Source organism: Suncus etruscus, chromosome 15, assembly GCF_024139225.1.
Source record: "Suncus etruscus isolate mSunEtr1 chromosome 15, mSunEtr1.pri.cur, whole genome shotgun sequence".
NCBI lineage: Eukaryota > Metazoa > Chordata > Mammalia > Eulipotyphla > Soricidae > Suncus > Suncus etruscus.
The window spans coordinates 90,334,067-90,356,403 of NC_064862.1; the positions used below are offsets into that span (position 1 = coordinate 90,334,067).

The following is a 22,337-nucleotide window of genomic DNA, read 5'->3' on the forward strand; positions in this document are numbered from 1 at the left end:
CCCGGTTTGAATTCTGGCATCCCATAGGGTCTCCTGAAACTGCAGGAAGCGACTTCTGAGCACAGAGCCAGGAGTAACCCCTGAGTGCCGCCAGATGTGACCCCAAAACCAAAAATAAATAAACAAACAAAAGTAATAAATAAAAGGGGGCAGGCCAGAGAGCAGCTTAACCACTGAATGTCATATGCTTTGCCTGTAGTCTACTGCAGTTTGATTCCTTTTTTGGGGGAGAGGGGTGTCACACCCGGAGACACTCAGGGTTACTCCTGGCTCAGAAATCGCTCCTGGCAGGCACGGGGGTGGTGGTGGGCCCATATGGGATGTCGGGATTTGAACCACAGTTCATCCTTGATCAGCTGCTTGCAAGGCAAATAAATGTACTACCACTGTGCTCTCTCGCCAGCCCTCCTGCAGTTTGATTTCTGCCCTTGGCATCTCCAGAAGCCTCCAAGCGGGGCTCCAGGATTAGTGCCCAAGGGTCCCCAGCAATAAATGGGGGGTGGGAGAGATAGCTCAGGACATAGGAGCCAGCACCACCAGGGATCACTCCTGAGCACAGAGCCAGAAGCAGGATTGTTGTAGCCCACAAGGTCTCCCCATACCCCCCCCCCAAAAAAGGGAAACTAACCAGGAGGCTAGCATGTGGATCCTGTCACCCTGAGGGTCACTGAGGGCAGGGTTGGGCATTGTGCGTGGTTTTGAACTGTCACAAGTGGGCTTGTGTCATTTGTGTGTGACTAGAATGTCAGCTTTGGTTTCTTGTCCCTGTGCTGGTGTCATTGGCATCCAGTTCCCTTGTGATGTGTCCAGGGGTGTGAGGGAGGACGGGGTGGGGGGGGCATCACCCCACCCTGAGTCACCGCACTACATCTGCTTAGAAAACCCACTTTAAATTAAAAAAAAAAAAAAAAGATAAACTCAGTGTACAAAGGGGAACAGGGACGGACATAGGAAAGAGGCCCAGAATCCAGCAGGCAACTCTTCGAGGTGACGAAGGGGGTGCTGGGGACCACCCCTGGGGCGTGACTTGAGCTGAATGCTGGACAGGCTCAGAGTTCCGCTTTCCGGAAACTTGCTCTGTTCAAGGTGTTTCTGCTAGAAAAGAGGGTGGGTCTGAGTGAAGGGCCCCCTTCAACTCCTCAGGATTACCCCCCCCCCCCCAGCTCTCTTCCTCCTGTATAAAGTCCTGGCCTGGTCCAACTCTGACTGCCTTGGTGCTGAGCTGGGGATACAGTCTGACAAACCCCCCCAAACCCATTCATCCTGAGTTGGCCTCCTGGGGGATGAGTAGAGTAGGGGGACACCTGAGGCCAGCAGCCGGGGGTGCCAGCATCTGCGGTGGGCGGTGGGCAAGCAGGGGCTGCAGCGCCTCTTTCAGCCGTGAGTAGTTGCGCTCCAGCTCTCGGTGATAGTCCTTCTGGTCGGGTCCGATCAGTGCTTTGTTTTTCCGAAGGGCGTCCTCACACCTGAGGGCCACGGAGGACACTCAGTGGTTGGTGCTCAGAGGGGTAGAGCAGGCAGGACCCTTGCCCGTGGGCTCAGTCTTCTGGGTGGGTGAGCAGGGGTAGCTCCAGGTAGAGGGAACATAAGGGGAACCCAAGAGGAGAGGGTCAGATGAGGGGTTCAGAGAAGCTGGAAGGAGGCATGGGTCAAGAGGCAGATGGGGTAGGGAGACAGCTCACAGGACCGGGGCGCAGGCTTTGCAAAGGGGAGCCCTGGGTTGGATCTCTGCTACGGCATGGTCCCCTGAGCACTGCCAGGAGATGCCCCTGCATAAACTATGAGTGCTGCCCATAACCTCCCCACCCAGAAGAAAATGAGGCAATCCAGGATGAGGGGTGGGGACCCACTTCTTGCAGAAGTCCTTGAAACACAGTCGGAGCTTGTTGTGATGTCGGAAGAGCTTGGGGTCTTCTGGGATCTCGGCCAGAAACACCTGAGCCACCTCCAGGGGACCCTGTGTGTGTGGGGGGACAGTTTCCCTGAGGATTTCTGCCTGGCTGGGGTGAGGAGGAGGGCAGTCTCCGGGCCCAGCGTACCACCCAGGCCGTGCCTGGTTCACTGTGGGTCCCACGGAGCCCTGCAGCACCATCTGCAGCATCTTGGCATCGGGTGGGTCCTGCTCGGTGGCATAGGCCAGCTCCCGAGTCTTCTTCTGCATGTCCTCGATGGCCACTTCCACAGGGGTCAGCACCGTCTGTGAGGCCAAGGGAGGGACATGTGGGCGGAGGGTGGGGCTTAATAAAGGGCGTGGCCAGTGTCAAGGGGCGGGGCCAACATCCAAGGGGTGGGCCAGTATCAAGGGGTGTGACCAGCATCCAGGGGCGGGGCCAACATCAAAGGGGTGGGCCAGTATTCAGAAATGGGGCAGATAACCAAGGGGCGGGGCCAATAGCCAAGGGGCGGGCTTAGAAGTCAGGGGTGGAGCCAGTATCCAAGGGGCAGGACCAGTATCTAGGGGCGGGGCCAATATCCAAGGGATAGGGCCAGTGTGGTTAAGGGAATGGGGCATCAAAAGGACAGGGCCAGTATCCAAGGGGCGGGGCTAAGAGCCAAGGGGTGGGTCTATTATTCAAGGGCGTGGCCAGCATCAAATGGGCGGGGTTATCAGTTAAGGGGCGTGGTCGGCATCCAAGGAAGCCAGTTGAGGGCGGGGACTAGGAGCTTCCCTCTGCACAAGGACCAGAGGAGGGCTCAGGCCAATTTGCTTCCAGCAGGCCTGAGGAATCCTGGCTCCACTGTATTGGGGCTCCAGGGTCTCTTATGCTCTCAAGGTGGAGTCTGCGGATGCGGGGGGGGGGGGGTCCCCTGCCCACCTCCTCCCGGTGGCACACGCGGATGCGCGTCTTGATGTAGGGGAAGGCGTGGTCGGTGCTCAGCAGCGTCTTGCGCTTGTACTGCTGGGCTAGGTCCCCGTGCGCACGGCCATCGGGCGTAAATGGGGTGCAGAAGAGGAAGGTTCGGAGCCCATAGTTGCGGTCGAAGTAGGTCACGCGGTCTTTGAGCTCGTAGGTGTCAAAGTGGGGCTCCACGTAGGTGATCTGGATGTAGGCCTGGGGTACAGTGCAGGCATGAAGGCCGCTGTATTTGCAGGCCCACATACCCCTACCTATCGGGTGGGGGTCCCCAACCCTGATGAAAGGAGATTTGGGCTTCTCATGGGCTGGTGACTTTAAGACTGAGGTGACCAGATCTCCCCCATATCTAGCTGTCTGGGTATCCCCTGTCAAATAGATTTTCATATCCCCAAGGGAAATGTTTTCTATTTTGTTTTTTTTGGGGGGGGCATATCTGGTGGTGCTCAGGGATCACTCCTTGTGGGGCTTTGCTTAGGATTGAACTCTGTTTGGTTGTGTGTAAGGCAAACACCCTGTCCGTGTACTATGGCTTTGGCCTGCAAGATCTGTTTTGTTTCCACTTATTTATTTGGTTTTTGGGCCACATCCCCTGGCGTTGCTCAGGAGTAACTCCTGGCTCTGCACTCAGGAATTTCTCCTGGTGGTGTTCTGGGGACCCTATGGGGATGCCAAGGATGAAATCCAGGTGTGTCATGTGCAAGGCAAACACCCTCCTCACTCTGCTATCTCTCTGGCCCCCCAGATATATTTTAGAGTTCCCACTAGATAGGAATTGAGGGTGACCAGGAACTAGCTTGTGGAGACAGCATTTAGGGCTTCCCCGCCAGCATGCCTGGGGTTCTCACCTTCTGGGGGTCGAGCTTGCTCTTGTCCACCGGGTTGGAATCTTTGATGATCTCCACCACGTCCTCCCCAAACCTCTCCGTGTAGAACTCCTAGGGAAGGATCCTAGGGTCATCCACACCCCTAGGTGGCCCAGTGTCTCCCCCTCAGTCTGCCTTTGCCTTGTGGCCCTGGCCATACCTCCAGCCGGTGGGAGATCTCGGCCAGCTTGGTGATGGATGGCTCCTTGTACACGAACTCCTGCTCATCCAGGTCCCCAAAGCGGGAGCCGTAGAAACCCACTCGGAAGTAGGTCCCGAAGACTCGCTGAGGCTGGGGGAACATGGTGGGGGGAACCTCAGGGTGGTGTATGATGGGCACCTAAGTCTAGTAGAGCTCCTGATCTCACCAAACTCTGCCATTAGGAACCCCTCACCCCTGTTGAACACAGCCCAAGTGCGGCTTTGCCCACTTCCTTAGATTTTTTTAGTGCTGCATATAGCAGGTGCCTAGGGCCATGGAGTTGGCGCAAAGGGCGGGAAGGTCCCAGGTGAGGTTCCTGGTACTTTATGGCCTCCTAAGTACCACTGGATGTAGCCCAGATTCCACTGGGGAGTCCTGTGCCCCCCCCCAAGGAATGATCTAGAGAAAGCATCACCATCTGGGCTAAAAGACCCAGATTCTCTCTCTGGTTCTGGTATCTCTCTTCCCACAGCCCTAAGTGTGGAAGCTGGGTGGGCCCCGCCCCCCATACCACCCTTTACTGGAGAGGGGGGGCCGATCCACTTACCAGGGCAGTTCCGGGGAGATGGGGCAGGCGCCAGAGACAGGCCAGGCAGGAGGAGCCAAGAGACAGTCATGAGAAAGGTTACAAGGTCAGGAGGCTGACAATGTTGACATCCCCTTAGGTGATGAGGGATGGGGAGCCCCTATCTCTGCCCCTCAAAGCCCCTCCCAGCCTTCCCCAGGCCTGGGCTCTCTGCTCCTGCCATCTTTGGACAAAAAAAAAAAAAAAAAAAACCTCTCCCCAAACTTGGAGGCGCCTAAAAATAGACAAGAGGGAGGAGAGGGGGTGGGAGGAGGAGGAGGGGAGCAGGCCTTAGGGATGAATATTGGGGGGCCCGGGGGTGCTGCAGAGAGGAGACACACACCCACAGGGAGATCCGGAGAGGAAGAGAGACAGAGATGGAGGCTGAGGGGGGAGGTTAAGAGAGACCAAGATAGACAGGCTGAAATATGGGTGTCCCCCCAACCCCCCCCAAAACAAGGCAGTGACAGGGCAGCCCTGCCCAAGGGAGGGGTGTCCCTGGACACTTCCCAGCTGGGTGAGTCACAAGATGCCCTGGAGACCTGAGGGGGAGGGGAAGGGCTGCAGAGAAAGTAGGGGGAGCTCAGGGAGGCGGGGTGGCATCGAGCCCCAGAACCCCAGAGCCCCAGATCTCAGCGGGACAGGGGCAGTGCGTGCTCCCGCAGCGCCCCCTGGTGGTCCCCGACCGTTCCTGCCACCGCGGCCTGCTCACCTCCCAGCCGGAACTCTGCAAGGAACAGGGTAGAGATAGATAGAGGTCAGCCCCTGGATGGGTGCATTGCAGGAGGGGTGTAGTTTTTTGGGGGGCTGGGGGTGTCCCGGGCCCACCTGGTGCATTATCTTGGTAAAAGCCTCCTGCAGTTTGCCGTGCACGGCCGCCAGCTTCTTGTAATCGCGGTGGGCTTCCAGGATAGGGATAAGATTTTTGTACACTTCATTCACGGCCTCATACAGCCCGCCCTAAAGAAGGGGGGCCGGGGAGAACGTCGGGCACCGTCCAGATCCCAGATCCCTCCTGCATGCTTTTGTTTTGGCAATAACCCCGCTACCTAAGGAGCTAGCCAGCTATACCTCCTCCGGGACGCCCACCTAACCCTCCCTCCCATGCTGCAAGGAATCCTACCTAACCTTCCCTCTTCTTCCCCTGATCTCTGAATTTTGACTTTCAGTTTTGGGGACACACCCGACAGTGCTGGGGGCATTGTTACTCCTGGCTCCAGACTCAGGAATCACTCCAATAGGCCCTATGGGATGATGGAGATTGAATCCTGATTGGCTGTGCTATCGCTCTGGTGCCAATCTCTGAGCTATTATACAGATATTGGCGATAATGAGAACCACCCGCAGAGAGGACCTGACCCCGCAAAAAGAAAATCTGGGGGCCGGAGAGATAGCACAGTGGTGTTTGCCTTACAAGCAGCAGACCCAGGACCCGAGATGGTTGGTTCGAATCCCGGCATCCCATATGGTCCCCCGTGCCTGCCAGGAGCTATTTCTTTTTTTTTGTTTTGTTTTTGGTTTTTGGGCCACACTAGGTGTTGCTCAGGGGTTACTCCTGGCTGTCTGCTCAGAAATAGCTCCTGGCAGGCACAGGGGGGACCATATGGGACACTGGGATTCAAACCAACCACCTTTGGTATTTGATCGGCACTCTTCCTGGCCCCCCAGGAGCTATTTCTGAGCAGAGAGCCAAGAGTAACCCCTGAGCGCTGCCGGGTGTAGCCCAAAAACCAAAAACCAAAAAAAAAAAAAAATCTGGCTGGGAAACTGATCCCCCCTCAATCAGCGGGGTGGGGGTGAGGGTGGGGGCAGTGGGAACTCTCAGCTCCCAGAAACTTGAGCAGCAGGTCACAGCCTCCAGGGCCAGCAGAACCTCTTGGAATGCGGAGAAACGCACTTACAGGAAACGCGCCAGGAGTTAAAGCCCTTCAGGACAGCTGGAAATAAAACCCTCCTTGCAGCCGGAAACGCACAAAAAAGCCTATTGTGAAAAAGTTGGGGTGGAGGGGCCTAAAAGGGGGAGAAATCCAGGCCTGAGATCTGGTTGTTTATTCAAAAAGAGGTGACAGAGACCTCCAGGAGGAAAGAGCTTGAGTTTTGTTTTGTTGTTTTTTTAATATTTGGTTGGTTGGTTTGGGGGCCACACCTAGGCTACTTCTCCTGGCTCTGTGCTCAGGAATTATTTCTAGCAGGCTTGGTGTGTTGGGGAAGGCCATTTAGAGTGCTGGGGATCAAACCCAGGCTAGCTGCTTGCAAGGCAACCGCCTTCCCCACTGTCCTATGGTCCTTGGCCCTGGAAAAGCTTGTTCTGACACAGAGGGATGTCCAAGGCCCCCTGTTGTTGGTTTTTTTTCCCCCTGATCTTATGCTAACAAATTTAAGTGATTTATTGCCACCATTTGTGGGTTTTTCAAAAAATCCTGTTGGGCTCAGGGCTGCCCCAGTTGGGAGATAACCCCTGGGTCATTCACAGGATCAACCTAAACTGGATTAGAGGGATTGGGAAAGGCCAGTGAAGTGGGTCAAATGGGATTAGGTGGTGTTAGAAGGTCTTTGTCCATACCAAAAGCCTGGGTGGGAGGGGTGTGTATGCTACTGGGGCTTCCTTTCTCCCTTAGATTCTGTTAAAATGGAGGACTGGGGGGTTGGGGTGAGTGCTTCGCCCTACATGAGCTATAGGTGCAACCCTGAGCACAGCACAGTGGGGTTCCTGAATACTGCTGGAAATGCATCCCCACTCTAACTTTCTTTTTTCTTTTTTTTTTTTTTTGGGGGGGTCACACCTGGCAGTGCTCAGGGGTTACTCCTGGCTCTATGCTCAAAAATCGCTCCTGGCAGGCTCGGGGGACCATATGGGATGCCGGGATTTGAACCACCAACCTTCTGCATGGAAAGCAAACGCTTTTCCCTCCATGCTATTTCTCCGGCCCCACCCACTCTAACTTAAAAAAAAAAAAAACCCAAACACACTAAAGCAGGGCCTGAGAGATTGTCCAGCAAGGAGGGTGCTTGCTTTAAACACAACCCAGGGGAGGGTGAGGTGGCGCTAGAGGTAAGGTGTCTGCCTTGCAAGCACTAGCCAAGGAAGGACCTCGGTTTGATCCCCCCTGGCGTCCCATATGGTCCCCCCAAGCCAGGGGCAACTTCTGAGCCCTTAGCCAGGAGTAACTCCTGAGCATCAAACGGGTGTGGCCGAAAAACCAAACCAAACCAAACCAAACACAACCCACTTCCATTTGCTCCCCGGTACTGACCCAGGTTTGAATCCCAAGATCCCATATGGTCCCCCAAGCCTGCCAGGAGCCATTTCTGAGCACAGAGCCAGAAGTAACTCCTGAGCTCCACCAGGTGTGGCCACCAAACCAAAAATAAATAAAATCAAAAAATCAAAAAAATGTACAGATGAGCCTGGGTAGCCATTTGGACCAGAGCATTTGACCTGAGTCGCTCACCCTCCCTACTGCACCCCTTAGAGACTCTGCAAAACTACCCGCAAAGGGTCCCCAAAGTCTGCCTTGGGGCCTGGCCACCCGGGGGTGCTGCTCTGTGCCTCCCCCTGCCGGCGCACTGTAGCAGTGCAGGTGGGTCCTGCTCACCAGGGTGAAGTAGGCGGCTGCCTGCTCCAGCAGTGCCACCAGCCCCAGCTCAGTAAAATGCTTCCCAGAACAGAAGCCTTCCTCGTCGGGAGACAGGATGTCATCGGAGATGGCAGATTCCTCCAGCACGTTGGACGAGATGTTCTGGGGAGGGGGATGGCGGCGGCCTGGGGCATCAAACTCAAGGGTCTCACACCTCCCCTCTCCCCACTACCAAGGGCTCAGTTGCTCACCTGGAAGGAGACGCAGCCCACGGGCAGGTGGCGACTGTCCTCCAGCAGCGCCAGGTACTCGGCCACTAACGCAGCTGCGTGTACCATGCACTGCGCAGCCTCCGCCTGGTTGCCCAGCTCTGCGTGTTTGCTTGCCATGTTCTGCAGCCATGTCAGTCGCAGATCTGGGGAGCCCTGGTAGCCCCTGGCAATCCTGGGGCCAGTGGAGGGCCAATGAGTAGGATGGGGACCCCCTCCCACTGGCTCCACCCACCAGTCTGTGCCCCTGGCCCATTCTGTGGGGTACCCCATATACCTTCACCTGTCTCTCCCTCCGCAAATCACCTACCTGCTTCCCTTTAGCAAACTTGGCTTTCTTCCCCCCCCTTACATCCATTGCCTCTCCCATCTCTTGCTGCCTTTCCCACTCACCTTTTTAGCACCCTACCTTACCAGCTAGGCCTGTCCTTCACTCACCTATCTCCCCACTTCCTGCCCCTGTGATCCCCCTCCCTCAACCACTCCCTCTCTCATCAACTTCATCAACTTTTTTTTTTTTTTTTTTTTTGTTTTTTGGGCCACACCCGGCGGTGCTCAGGGGTTACTCCTGGCTGTCTGCTCAGAAATAGCTCCTGGCAGGCCCGGGGGACCATATGGGACACTGGGATTCGAAACAACCACCTTTGGTCCTGGATCGGCTGCTTGCAGGGCAAACACCGCTGTGCTATCTCTCCGGGCCCTCTCATCAACCTTTCACCTCTCACTGGCATGCCCTGTCTCACAATCTCCAGGGAAGCTATTCCTCAGTTTTCCTATGGGACCAGCCCTTACTGCTCTGTTTTTGTTATTGTTGGGTTTGTTTTTTCTTTTTGTGCTCGGGTTACTCCTGGCTCTGCGCTCAGGAATCATTCCTGACAGTGCTCAGGGGGACCCTATGGGATGCCGGGGATAGAACCTGGCTTGGCTGAGTTCAAGGCAAAGGCCCTCCCCACTGTGCTTTCTTTCCAGCTCCCATTACTGCTCTGTTAACTCATGTTTCATTTGTCTCCCCTCAGCCTCCCAAACTCATCTTCCACCTCCTGGTGCTCTCCCATTTCCCCACCACTTGTTTTCACCTGCCCCCCCCAGTAGGGTCCCACACAGTGGGGGCTGCTCACGGCCCACGGCCCTCTCACACACCTGCTCCCCAGGCCCCGCTCACCTGTACATGAGGTCAATGAGCATCTCGGGGTCCTCCTGATGCTCCTTCATCTTCACAGTGTCCGTCAGGATCATGTGCAGGTTAAACATCAGGTCCTGCACCTGCAGCGGGAGCAGAGAGGGACCAGGTCAGGTGGGAGCAGGGTGGGCATGGCCCTCAAGGGAAGAGCTGTGGGGTGTTGGCAGGACACCTGCTCGGCAAAGGCGCTGTCCCGCAGGCCCACATCCTCCTCCGCGTATGTGAGGATGGTCTTTAGAGACCGCCGCAAGTGGTCCTCGCTGAAGTTCTGGGTGGTCCCCACCAGGGACGAGAGGGACATGGTCACCTGCATCTTCACGCGGGCGAAGTTCTGCCGGTACAAGGGCGGAAGGGGATATCCATGTGTCACCCACTCACCCCAGGGCCTGACTTCAAGGCTTCTTCCCTGAGCATCCAGCTCAAGGTCACTGTGATTTCTATGCACAGTCCTGGACCCCAGGACTGCTCCAAGGCCACGCCCACCCAAGGACCTGTCAAATCAAACACGAGACCACGCCCACTCACAAACCGCGCCCACTCACCGACCCCAGAACCTTTGTGGGATCACGCCCACCCAAGAACCCTGTGTTAGCTGGGAGCCACGCCCATCTCAGTGCCTGGCAAGTTGGTTTGGAACCACGCCCACTGGAGAGACCACGCCCTTCGTCAGACCACGCCCACCCAGGGACCTGGTGGCAACTGGGAGCCACACCCCACACGAGGCCACGCCCACCCCAGTACCCGTCAATTTCTAAAGAGGAGCCACGCCCACCCAGAAACCACGCCCACCATAGAACCCAGGGTTGTTATAAGACCATGCCCACCCAGCTAGGTTTCTGTCCAATCCCATCTGGTAATCAGGCTCACAGGAAAACCCTGTTCTCACAGAAACCACGCCCCAAATCACAGGCCACGCCCACACACAAACCCAGGGTTTATGAGACCACGCCCACTTAAGGGCCTGTCAGTCTATAGCCACATTGAAGCCACGCCCCAACAAGGCCACACCCTCTACACGACCACGCCCACCCAGGGACCTGGTGCCAGTTGGGAGCCACTCCCACACCTAAGGCATCCCTATGTGCAAAGGCCACATAATCTCATAATCTCACGGATCTCCCTAGGTCTTGCCAACATTCACACCCACCTTAGGACATGGTGGGAGTTGTGTCCCTGGCAGCCCTCCCCGAGAGCCCCCATAAGTGGCCCTTGGATCCACCCTCTTACGTTGCCGATCTCGAAATTCTGGCGCATGAGGAGGTAGAGGGAGGCGCTGGCGTGCGTGCGGATGGTGCTGATGCGGCTGCCACAGTGTCGCAGGAGTCTCAGGCACAGGTCAGCGCACAGCTCCGTGTCTTCCTCGAACAGCAGCTCTGGGAACTGGGCCAGCCCCGAGGGTGCCCAAGACAGACAGTGTTCAGGGCGCCTTGCCCCGAGAACCGGCTCATTCTTCCGTGGGGACACGGTTGGGTAATGCCACTGGGTTCCACCTCTGGGGCCCAATGTTGGCACGTCTGCTGCTTTCAGCCCTGGGTTTGCAGCCCTGGCTGTGTGACCCCTGACAGCGTGACATGGTCACTCTGGCTGCCATCCAGCCCCGCCTCTGCCTGGTAGCTCTGAGGAAGTGGGCACCCCAGGGGAGGGCTCACCTTGGACACGAGCGCCCGCTGTGTGGCCAGCCCGTGCTGCAAGAAGAGGGCACTCTGGGCACTTCCCAGGCTGTAAAGTACGACCTTCAGGACTGCCCCCAAGATGCTCTCCCGGGCCTCTGACAGCATCACCGTCTGCAGGGGACAATGATAACATAACGGCTGTTAGCCCAGTGCTTGCCTTGCACGCAGCCAACCTCAATTCAATCCCTAGAACTTACTTAGAATAATAATAGTACAGAGGGGAAGGTGCTGGCCTTGAATAGGGTGAACCCAGGTTTGATCCCCGGCAACTGAAATATGGCCCCCTAAAGCCTATTAAGAGTGATCCCTAAGCACTGAGCTAGAAGCCCCAGCAAAGACATGATTCCTCCAATAAAGAGAAATCTAACTGGATCTTAAACCAAATAAGAGATTGTTCCATGGGCTGAAGGTCTTACATGCAAAGGGGCCTGGGTTTCATTCCCAGGGCCACATAACCCCCCCAAGTACCACAAGGAGTAACCTAGCACTAAGCATGGAATAACTCCTGAAAACTACTGGGGTTTGTCCTATTACTCCCACCTCCTGCCAAATAAAGAAGAAAGCAGAAAAGCACTAAGGTGGAAATCAGAGATCAGGGAAGGAGCAGGGTCAAACCCTACCTGCACAATGATCTCTAGAGTGTCCAGAACCACCAGGCTCGCCTCTGTCGCCAGGTTCCCATCCACCAAGGCCTCGTGTTCCATTTCCTCCTTGGTTCTGGAGGGCACAAGGGAGGCATGAGGTGACCCCAGACTCTGGCTGAGCTCTCTCTCTCTCTCTCTCTCCCCCTTGCCTATTCACCCAAAACTGGCCTGACCCCTAGGGAATGGCTGGACACCCACTTGTCCACGCGGTCTGACGTTTGTCTCCAGTGCGTGACGCTCTTCCGCCAGCGGACGTTCTCCTGGGGCCCGTAAGGGCTCCTCTCTGCTGTGCATGGGCCAAGAGACGTATTGAAACAGAATGACAGTAAGACCCATGCCAAGGGGCACCGTGGGGCTGAGCCGGAGGGCACAGGGGAGGGAAGGCAGCAAAGCAGGTGGCAGGGTTGATCCCCACAAGCAGGCTATGTGGATTTCTGGAACAGGGAGCTCTGCCCCCAGCTGAAGTCTCTTCCCTGACCCCCCGAGACCCCAAAACTGAGCTTGGCTGGGTGCAGGCATGGAGGGTAACTGAACTCACCGCGGCTCCGGCGCACCATGTCCTGCCGTGCCCCGATGGTGCCCAGGATGGCCTCCTCCAGCCGCGCCTTCATGTCCAGTGACTTCTTGAAGGTGAGGCTGTTGATCCGTTCGAAGGCCTTCTTCCCCTGGAAGTCGAAGAGATGCCTCAGATGGGCCCTGGGGTGCTGTTCCCCCTCCTTCCTGGCCTGTCCTTCCTGTACCCCTGTGAATCAACCACCTTAGGTCCTTGGTCACCTGCTTGCAAGGCAAACGCTGCTGTGCTATCTCTCCGGCCCCATGCCTCCATATTTGGTCTAGCTCTCTGGTCTATTTGGAAAGAGCTAGGGAGGTGCAAGTCTGCAGACAAAGGTTGGTGCTGTGATCCCGGCATCACCTGGGGAGTTGGGGGATTCCCCAACTGAGCACCACCAGGGATCGCTCCTGAGCACAATCCTGGAATAGCCCCTGAGCCCCGCTGGTTGGCTAAAACAAGACATGTGCACATTCTGGAAAACAATATGGATATTTCTAATACAAACTAGATACTTTGCCTGAGCGACAGCACAGTGGTAGAGCATTTGCCTTGCATGCGGCCAACCTGGACGGATCTAGGTTCGATTTCCAGCATCCCATATGATCGGTCCCCTGAGTCTGCCAGGGACAATTTCTGAGCACAAAGCTAGGAGTAACCCCTGAGCATCGCTGGGTGTGACCCTCCCCCAAATAAATAAATAGAATAAAAAATTTAAAAAAGCTGGGGCCGGAGAGATAGCATGAAGGTAGGGTGTTTGTCTTGCATGCAGAAGGACAGTTGTTCGAATCCCGGCACCCCATATGGTCCCCCAAGCCTGCCAGGAACGATTTCTGAGTGTAGAGCCAGGAGTAACTCCTGAGCGTTGCCGGGTGTGACCCAAAAACCCCAAAATAAATAAAGAAAGCTGCACAATTAATTTCCCTCTTCTTTCCTTTTCTCTTTTTTATTTTTATTTATTTATTTATTTATTTATTTATTTATTTATTTATTTATTTATTTATTTATTTATTTTGCTTTTGGGCCATGCCTAGTGACACTCAGGAGTTACTCCTGGCTATGCACTCAGAAATTGCTCCTGACTTGGGAGGCCATATGGAACGCCGGGGGATCGAGCCGTGGTTCGTCCTAAGTTAGCACGTGCAAGGCAAATGCCCTACCGCTTGCACCACTGCTCCAGCCTCCTCATTTTCTCTTTTATTTGGGATGTGTGTTTTGGGTCACATCACACAGTGCTCCAGGCTGACTCCTGGCTCTGTGCTCAGGAATCACTCTTGGCAGAGCTAAGGGGGACCCTCTGGGATGCCGGGGATTGAACCCTGGTTGTCTGCGTACAAGGCAAACACCTTCCATGCTATGCGACTGACAACTAGTCTTTCTTCCCCTTTCCTTGTGGGTGGTGCTGGGGATTGAACTTGGGGTTTCACAGATGCAAGGAAGGGACCTCTCATGGCATCACCTCCTAACACCCCAATACTTTGCCTTTTGTAACATGGTGACAGCTCCCCACCAGGCCTCCAGCTGCCCCCACCCCCAATGCCCACATGCCCACACCTTGTACTCAAAGGCAGCCAGGCAAAGGTAGAGCAGGTCCAGGAGGCGGCCGAGCTGTGGGAGCGCCAGGTCAGCGGCCCAGCGCTGCAGGAGGTTAGGCTCAGCGTTCTTCAGCACCCAGAGGACGCACACCAGGAGCGAGCGGCTGGATTCGGCCGGGAGGGCACTGCCTGCACGGGCAGCCTGGCACCAGAGAGGGCAGCGTCCACCGTCAGGCCCCCTATGGATCCCCATCCCCGGAGTATCAGCCCCACCGTCCTACTCACCGACCCAGGGCCCTGGGCAATGCTCCCTCGAGATCCAGGGGACAGGGGGCCCCCTGCGATGGCCATGGCTATGGATGGGTTGATGGTGCTCCCGAAGTCCTCCTCCCCCTCAGTGTCCGAGTCCAGCATGGAGGCCAGTCTCGACCGCTGCCCTGGACTCTCTGTTGGAGGGAAGGATGGGACTTAGGGTTCTTGTTGTCCTCTGGTTCAACCGCTGGCACCCCACTGGCTCACCCAAACCATTCAGAAATAATTTGTTTTTTCTTTTTGGGCTATACCCCTGCAGTGCTTAGGGATTACTCCTGACTCTGTGCTCAGGGCTTCTACATAGGTTTAGGAAACCCTATGGGATATCGGGGGTCAAATCCTGGCCAGCCATGTGCAAGGCAAATGCCCTCTCTGCTGTAATATTGCTCCAGTTCCTCTAGAAGTGATTTGATTGCAGAGCCAGGAGTGAGCCTTGAGCATTGCCCAGTGTGGCTCCCGCCAAAAAAACACCCAATTCCCTTAGTCAAGTTGCTTCCAGTCCCCCAAAGCAACCCCCCCCCCAATATTCACATAACCCTCAGAAGCAGTTGCTACAACCACTAGCCTTATTTTTTTTTATTTTATTTTTTTTGTGTGGTTTTTGGGTCACACCCGGCAGTACTCAGGGGTTATTCCTGGCTTCACGCTCAGAAATTGCTCCTGGCAGGCACGGGGGACCATATGGGACGCCGGGATTCGAATTGATGACCTCCTGCATGAAAGGCAAACACCTTACCTCCATGCTATCTCTCCGGCCCCGCCTTATTTTTTTTTAGGGGGGGCAGTTTGGGCCATATCCAGCAGTGCTCAGGGGCTACTCCTGGCTCTGTGCTTGGGGGTTTATGGTGGTAGTGCTGGGGGAAACCTTCTGAGTGGGGGGGCAGGGCTGTAACAAGTGCTATAACCCACTGTTCTCTCTCCACCCTCAAAGCCAGGGCTCAGGATAGCTGACAATGACTTCCTTGAACCCCTTCTATGAACCCCAAGCTTGAAATTCTGTTCCCCTGGCCCCCACAACTGGTCCCTCTATTCCGTACATGGTTGGGGGATACCCCGGCCAGCCCCCATGCTGACCGGAAAAGTCGTGCAGTCTTGGCAGCGTGTCCCGGGCGAGTCCCAGAAGTGGCAGGTACAGCTCGGCCACTCGGGCCCTGACGGTGGGGTCAGCATAGCGGGGGTCCACGTCATGGCCACACAGCAGACTGTGGACCCCGCTGATGGCCTTTTTGTGCAGCAGGGGTGCCCTGAGGGTACAGGGAGCGAGGCACTTAGGACAGAGCCCACCCGGCCCCCACAATCACAGGACCCATCGAGGGTGGGGTGCCCAGGGCTCACCCCTCTGCCTCGGGCTCCAGGGCCAGTGCTAGAGCCAGCTCTGTGAGCAAAAGCCCAGCCAGGAAGTGCTGCTGTCGGAAGGGGCCGCTAAGTTCGAACATGCTGGCGACCTTGGGGTCGGGGGCCTGGCTAGAGAAGGTGGAGCTCTGCAACAGAGAGAGAAGAGGGCAGAGTAGGGTAATAAGGTAAGGGACTGACATTGGAACAGGGAGACTGGACATCTCGGGTGGTGTTATAATCAGGGTCAAATTTCTAGTTAGGATCTGGGGGGAATTGAGGGAAAGGGGTTCTCCTTGGCCTGGGGTGAAGGGTCAGAGGTGAGAGGTCAGCTACCCTTAGGCAGATGTCCCTGGGAACATCAAGGACCAAGGAGCAAGATGTCCCCGGGACATCAGGGACAGCACGGAGGCACTCGGGGAAGGTGACAGAAAGGCTCAAAGTCAGGGGTCAGGGCTAGAAGATCAGGGGTCAGAGGTCAGGGTCAAATAAGGCCAATGCACCTGGGAGGTGGTGGAGGACACAGAGGGCGAGGGCGAGGCTGGTGGCGACAGCGGGCAGCAGGGCAGGTTGAGGGTCACGTAGTGCTCATGGCTGCACAAGATGCGGGTGAAGTCCATGCGCAGGTTGAGTAGTGTGCCGGGCTTGGGGGACGACTGCAACCTCGTGGCCACCTGGGATGACAAAGGTGGTGAGTCCAGGGGACCCCAAAACGGGCAGACCCAGCTTGCAGGATCCTGGCATGCATCGGTCCCTACCTGCTTGTAGTGGCCCCTGATGAGGTTGAAGACGAAGCCACGATCAACCAGGGACAGCAGGTCACTGAGGAAGAAGGCCAGGCTGGCATTGAGGCGCTCGGCCAGCTCTGCATCCTGGGGGTACAGGGGGCTGGTCAGCCCACATCTACACATCCTATTGAGCATCCATATTGCCAAAAAGACTGGCTGTCACGGAGATCACCTGTGACATCCTCATCCCTACCCCTATTCATAACTACCCTTTAGTTTTTTTCTTTTTGGGCCATGCCCAATGACACTCAGAGGTTACTCCTGGCTATGAGCTCAGAAATCGCCCCTGGCTTGGGGGACCATATGGGACGCTGGGGGATCGAACCATGGTCCGCCTAACCGCTTGCACCGCCACTCCAGCTCCTCATAACTACTCTTTTTTTTTTTTGAGTCACAGCCGGCAGCGCTAAGGAGTTACTCCTGGCTCTACACTCAGAAGCCTCTGGCAGGCTCCAGGGGGGACCATATGGGATGCTGGGATTCGAACCACCGACCTTCTGCATGCAAGGCAAACGCCTTACCTCCATGCTATCTCTCTGGCCCCTATAATTACCCTTTTAAGAGCTAGAGAGATAGCACAGTTGGGAGTGCATTTGCCTAACACATGGCCTATCCAGGTTCGACTCCCAGTATCCCATGTGGTCCCCTGAATCTGCCAGGAGTGGTTTCTGAGTGTAAAGCCAGGAAGAAAACAAGTGCTGTTGGATGTGGCCCATAAACCAAATAACAAAAACCTCTCAACCTTTAAAGCTATACTTATTAAAGACTACATTTCCCAGCATGCTTGCAGCTGAGTCTAACCATGTGACCAAACCCTGTCCAATAAGATAATGAGATTTTAGAGGGGCGGAGTCAAATAGAAAGGACGGGTCCTCCACAGCTCATAGTCTGAAAACTATGGTTTTTGGGCCACTCCCGAACTGTCTTGCCCCCAACCTCACAATTCACTGCACTAGGAAATAAACCCATTTGGGATTATGTTTATGCAAATTAACTTCTCCCCTGTTGGTATCTACTTTGTGCCAAGCCTTATAAATGAGAAACATTCGGGCCCAGAGAGATAGGATAGCGGCGTTTGCCTTGCAAGCAGCCGATCCAGGACCAAAGGTGGTTGGTTCGAATCCCGGTGTCCCATATGGTCCCCCGTGCCTGCCAGGAGCTATTTCTGAGCAGACAGCCAGGAGTAACCCCTGAGCACCGCTGGGTGTGACCCAAAAACCAAAAAAAAAAAAAAAAAAAAAAAAAAAAAAAAAAAGAGAAACATTCCCTGTGTATCTGTTGGAGGTAGACAGTACTTAGGATTCCAGAGAATTCTGTGCATTTCATTTTTCTTTTTTTTCCTTTAATTTTGGGGCACATCCGGTGATATTCAGGGATTACTCCTGCCTCTGCACTCAGGAATTATTCCTGGCAGTACTCAGGGAACTATATGGGATACCTGGGATCAAACCCTGATTGACTGTGTGCAAGGCAAGTACCTTACCATCTGTACTATTATTGCTCAGGCCTGGAGAATTCTGTGTATTTTAGAGAAAATAGAACAGATGGGGGAATGAGAGCCATAGAATAGGTGTTTGTTTGCCTTGCGTGCTGCCAATCAGGTTTGGATTTCCAACACCCTATATGGTCCCCTGACCCACTGTCAAGAGTAATCCTTGAGCATAAAGCCAGGAGTAAGCCCTAATTATCACCAAGTGTGGCTCTCCAAACCATAAGAGAGCAAAGTATTATTTGCAGAAAAGCCCAAAGCATGAAACTTCTTCCAAGGAGAAAAGATTTAAATGTCAAGCACAGAGTTTGCTGGGGTGGACACAATGCCCAAAAGACCATGGCTTTTTTTTTTTTTCTTGCCACACCCTCTGACTCTCAGGGGTTATTTGTGGCTCTGTGCTCAGAAATTGCTGCTGGTTTGGGGGACCATATGGGATCGAACCATGGTCCATCCTGGGTCAGCTACGTACAAGGCAATCGCTCTACCACTGCGCCATGCTCCGGCTCCAAGATCATGGCTCTTGCTCTGCCTATTTGTTCTTTAGAGTGTCTCTGTGGCCCTGCAAGTTAACCCAAGGGGCTCCCAGTTCTCTGCAAGCAAAGGAAGGAAACTCAAAAGCTTCTAGGCCGAGTCCACAGAGGCAGCGTTGGGTCTGCCTTATATAAGGAGGCTCTGGCTGTAAATGCCAGAATGAATCTGAGAGGCCCGTCACTACGGCCCCACTGAAGCTCTGACGCAGCTGCTTCGTCAGCTGGCACTGTCCCCTTCCAGCCATGGTTTCCTCACTAGCCCCACCAGCCCCCCTGGGAACATCAAGGCTTGGGCTGGTGCCAATGAAACGGGGTTGAGACCTTTGAGACCAGTGCCAAAGTCCCGTGGGGATTGCAAAAGGGCTTGTCTGGCCCTGACCAAGGTTTCAACGGTCTGGAAATTTCCCATCAAATCCAGAAATCCCCATTTTTCATTCATTTTTGTGTGTATGTGTGGGGGGAAGAGCATACACGGTGATACTAGGGATTACTCCCAGTCCTGCACCCAGGAATCATTCCTGACAGTGCTCATGAGATCCTATGAGGTACAGTGTGCCTGATTGGCTGCATGCAAGGCAAGTGCCCTCTCTGCTATGCTATTACTCCAGCCCAGCATTTTTTTGGTTTTTGGTTTTTGGTTTTTGGGTCACACCCAGCAACACTCAGGGGTTATTCCTGGCTCGACACTCAGAAATTGCCCCCAGCAGGCATATGGGATGCCGAGATTTGAACCACTGTCCTTCCGCATGCAAGGAAAACACCTTACCACTGTGCTGTCTCTCTGGCCCCACAGCCCCAGCATTTTACTTCTCAAATCAGACACCCTTGGTTGGTCATAGCACTAACCTGGTGGCCAAAGGGGGTGATTCTGGAGCTGGTAGGTTAGGTTCAAATCTCTATTCTGGGGGCCAGAGAGATAGCACAGTGGTAGGGCTTTTGCCTTGCACACAGCCAATCTAGGATGGATAGTGGTTCAAACCCCAGCATCTCATATGGTCCCCCATGCCAGGAGCGATTTCTGAGCGTAGAGCCAGGAGTAACTCCTGACACCACCAGGTGTGACCCAAACATACAAAACAAAACAAATCTCCATTCTGGGCAGGCTACATAGTGAGTAGGATGACTGCCTTGTCCATGGCCTGAGTGAGTTTTGATCTCCAGAAACCCACATAGCTCCCAGATCCCCAGCAGGAGTGATTCCTGAGTGCAGAGCCATGAGTAAGTCCTGAACACCAAACAAAAGAATGAAAAGAAAGAAATGGAAGATGCAGGGACTGGAGAGATAGCATGGAGGTAGGGAGTTTGCCTTGCATGCAGAAGGACAGTGGTTTGAATCCCGGCATCCATAGGGTCCTCTGAGCCTACCAGGGACGCTTTCTGAGAGCCAGGAGTAACCCCTGAGTGCTGCCAGGAGTGACCCAAAAACCAAAAGAGAAAAAAAAGAAAGAAAGAAAGAAAGAAAGAAAGAAAGAAAGAAAGAAAGAAAGAAAGAAAGAAAGAAAGAAAGAAAGAAAGAAAGAAAGAAAGAAAGAAAGAAGAAAGAAAGAAAGAAAGAAAGAGGGGCCGGGCCGTGGCGCTAAAGGTAAGGTGCCTGCCTTGCCTGCGCTAGCCTCGGACGGACCTCGGTTCGATCCCCCGGCGTCCCATATGGTCCCCCAAGCCAGGAGCGACTTCTGAGCGCATAGCCAGGAGTAACCCCTGAGCGTCACCGGGTGTGGCCCAGAAACAGAAAGAAAGAAAGAAAGAGAGAGGAGAGAGAGAGAGAAAGAAAGAAAGAAAGAAAGAAAGAAAGAAAGAAAGAAAGAAAGAAAGAAAGAAAGAAAGAAAGAAAGAAAGAAAGAAAGAAAGAAAGAAAGAAAGAAAGAAAGAAAGAAAGAAAGAAAGAAAGAAAAAGAAAGAAAGAGAAGATGCAGAATATTCAGGAGCCCTGAGGGGCAGGCAGGGGCCAGCTCAACCTCCAGCCTCACCTTATGGGCTCGAGTGATGACTTCCAGGCCCAGAGAGCCTGCCAGAGCGGTGATATCATCCAGGAAGCGCCCAGGAAAGCGAAGTTTGCGAGGCGTGTCAAGTTTCTGACCCAGGAGCAGGTGCAGCGACATGCTCTTCACCTGGGGGTGGGTACAATGGGGGACTTTATTATTATTATTATTATTATTATTATTATTATTTTCTTTTTATTTATTTATTTATTTGGTCACACCGGTAGCGCTCAGGGGTTACTCCTGGCTCTATGCTCAGAAATCGCTCCTAGCAAGCTCGGGGGACCATATGGGATGCCGGGATTCTGCACCACCGTCCTTCTGCATGAAAGGTAAACGGCCTACCTCCATGCTATCTCTTCGGCCCCTATTATTTTATTTTCAGAGGGGCTTTAGCAAAGCGGTTCCCACCCTTGGGTCCCACAGGATCAATGGCAATTTGCATATTCCAAGGGTGAAAACATCATATATATGGAGACCGGAGACAGCTGCAGTAGACTGGAGTGCAACAAGCTTAGGAGCTAGGCTATAGGAAGGAAACAGTAGGAAAGGGGCCTTGGCCGGATCAAGGGGGAGAAACACTCACTATGTTAGCTTGGCCAAAGGTGGGAGGGGCTAAACCTAGTAGTTAAGGGCCAGGGGCGGGGCCTAGTCATAGTTGGGGGCTCCCTGTAGGTGGGGCATGGTGGGGGGGCAGCTCTTGATTGGGCAGTATATAAAGCCTGGCTGTGGGCGGGGCCTATTGTGGGCAGCGTCTATGAGAGCTTTTGACAGGGTTATAGGTCTGACTGTGGGCGGAGCCTTATTGTGGGTGGAGTCTGCGTGTGAGTAGCATTTGATTGGTCAGTTTGTAAGGCCGGTTGTGGGTGGGGCCTGGCTATGGGCGGCTCTTGATTGGTTTGTGGGCGGGGCCTGTTTGTGGGAGGTACTTGACTGGTCTGAGGGCGGAACCTAAACGAGGGTGACATCTGATTGGACGGTGGGCGGGAATAAATGTGGGTGGTGCTTTTGGTGTGTGGGCGGTGCTTAGTTGGGCTGTGGGCGGAGTCTGCATTGCTCTTGGGTACCACTGTGGAGCAGAAATGGAGAGATGTGTGTCAGGACACCTTCAGAGTCCCAAGGTAGGCTCGCCAAGCTGGAGGGGTGCTGTTTCCAGGAGGGGAACCCCACTTCACCTCTCAAGACACTGATGGGGGTTATTTCTAGTGATCACAACTGATTCCCTTTTCCTAGAGCATTCTTGGCAGGTGTGATCATAGAGCGGGGGGAGACCTTTCTCATTGCTCCCCCAAATTCTCTTCTTCTCTCCTGAGGGCCAATTCTCCCGGGTGTCAGGTCCTTTCTGCAAAGAGAGGTGTCCTGAGGGGGGGGTCTCACCATGAGCTGGAAGAAGAACCAGGCATGTTGCAGGACGGCCTCCCGCACGGCGCTGCCGCTGACAACCCACTGCAGGGCCAGCTCCTCATGTAGCAGCTGCATGAGGGCAGGGGCAGGCATTAGAGTCAGTCGGGGCACCTCTCCCTCCCATCCACCCCCAGGGTCTGCAGGGCGCATGAGCGGCAGGAAGGCTGAGGGATAAGCAGCAAGAGACCAAGCAGCAGACATGCCCTTTCTCTGGGCTCTTTGGGGTGGGCAGGCAGTAGGCGGGGTGCTCCTGATGCCCTGGCCGGGGAGGGAGGTGCTAAGGTCACCCCACACACAGCCCCGCTGCCTCCCTCACTACCTTCGGCACAGTGAGTCTCGGCTGGGTGGCTGAGGAGGTACCCTCGAGGTAGGAGGAGGTGCGATTAGAGCTGCGGTCGATGGCCTAGGATGGATGGGATGAGGATGATGATGATGATGATGATGAAGTAGATAAGGATGATGGAAATGTGATGGCCAAGGGTGTTAGTCAGAGATGGGAGTGCTTGGAGGCAAATCAGGGCGCATGCCCAGGAGAAGGAAGGCAGGGCCGGAGGGGAGGACAGAGAGGAAGAAGTATTGGGGA

At 54.7% G+C, this 22,337-nt stretch overlaps 1 protein-coding gene across 2 annotated transcripts in view; it reads right to left on the reverse strand.

Moving 5' to 3' along the window:
- Nucleotides 1–871: 871 nt before the first annotated feature.
- Nucleotides 872–22,337, reverse strand: part of DOCK6 (dedicator of cytokinesis 6) — a 46,202-nt gene continuing 24,736 nt past the window's right edge. Inside the window, exons 24-50 of one of the 2 annotated variants that reach the window (XM_049788559.1) lie at nucleotides 22,074–22,157; nucleotides 21,728–21,823; nucleotides 20,339–20,479; nucleotides 16,320–16,433; nucleotides 16,065–16,235; nucleotides 15,565–15,710; nucleotides 15,304–15,473; nucleotides 14,203–14,363; nucleotides 13,937–14,119; nucleotides 12,371–12,497; nucleotides 12,031–12,115; nucleotides 11,809–11,905; nucleotides 11,165–11,299; nucleotides 10,743–10,895; nucleotides 9,688–9,846; nucleotides 9,498–9,598; nucleotides 8,318–8,510; nucleotides 8,085–8,228; nucleotides 5,317–5,448; nucleotides 5,201–5,215; nucleotides 3,882–4,007; nucleotides 3,704–3,793; nucleotides 2,817–3,053; nucleotides 2,054–2,197; nucleotides 1,851–1,957; nucleotides 1,305–1,466; nucleotides 872–1,092 (exon numbers count right to left, since the gene is read on the reverse strand). In XM_049788559.1, coding sequence (XP_049644516.1) covers nucleotides 1,050–1,092; nucleotides 1,305–1,466; nucleotides 1,851–1,957; nucleotides 2,054–2,197; nucleotides 2,817–3,053; nucleotides 3,704–3,793; nucleotides 3,882–4,007; nucleotides 5,201–5,215; nucleotides 5,317–5,448; nucleotides 8,085–8,228; nucleotides 8,318–8,510; nucleotides 9,498–9,598; nucleotides 9,688–9,846; nucleotides 10,743–10,895; nucleotides 11,165–11,299; nucleotides 11,809–11,905; nucleotides 12,031–12,115; nucleotides 12,371–12,497; nucleotides 13,937–14,119; nucleotides 14,203–14,363; nucleotides 15,304–15,473; nucleotides 15,565–15,710; nucleotides 16,065–16,235; nucleotides 16,320–16,433; nucleotides 20,339–20,479; nucleotides 21,728–21,823; nucleotides 22,074–22,157 — 3,516 coding nt within the window. In that variant the 3' untranslated portion in view covers nucleotides 872–1,049. The remainder of the gene's footprint in view (nucleotides 1,093–1,304; nucleotides 1,467–1,850; nucleotides 1,958–2,053; nucleotides 2,198–2,816; nucleotides 3,054–3,703; nucleotides 3,794–3,881; nucleotides 4,008–5,200; nucleotides 5,216–5,316; nucleotides 5,449–8,084; nucleotides 8,229–8,317; nucleotides 8,511–9,497; nucleotides 9,599–9,687; nucleotides 9,847–10,742; nucleotides 10,896–11,164; nucleotides 11,300–11,808; nucleotides 11,906–12,030; nucleotides 12,116–12,370; nucleotides 12,498–13,936; nucleotides 14,120–14,202; nucleotides 14,364–15,303; nucleotides 15,474–15,564; nucleotides 15,711–16,064; nucleotides 16,236–16,319; nucleotides 16,434–20,338; nucleotides 20,480–21,727; nucleotides 21,824–22,073; nucleotides 22,158–22,337) is intronic. The other variant, XM_049788560.1, reaches the window with a different exon arrangement.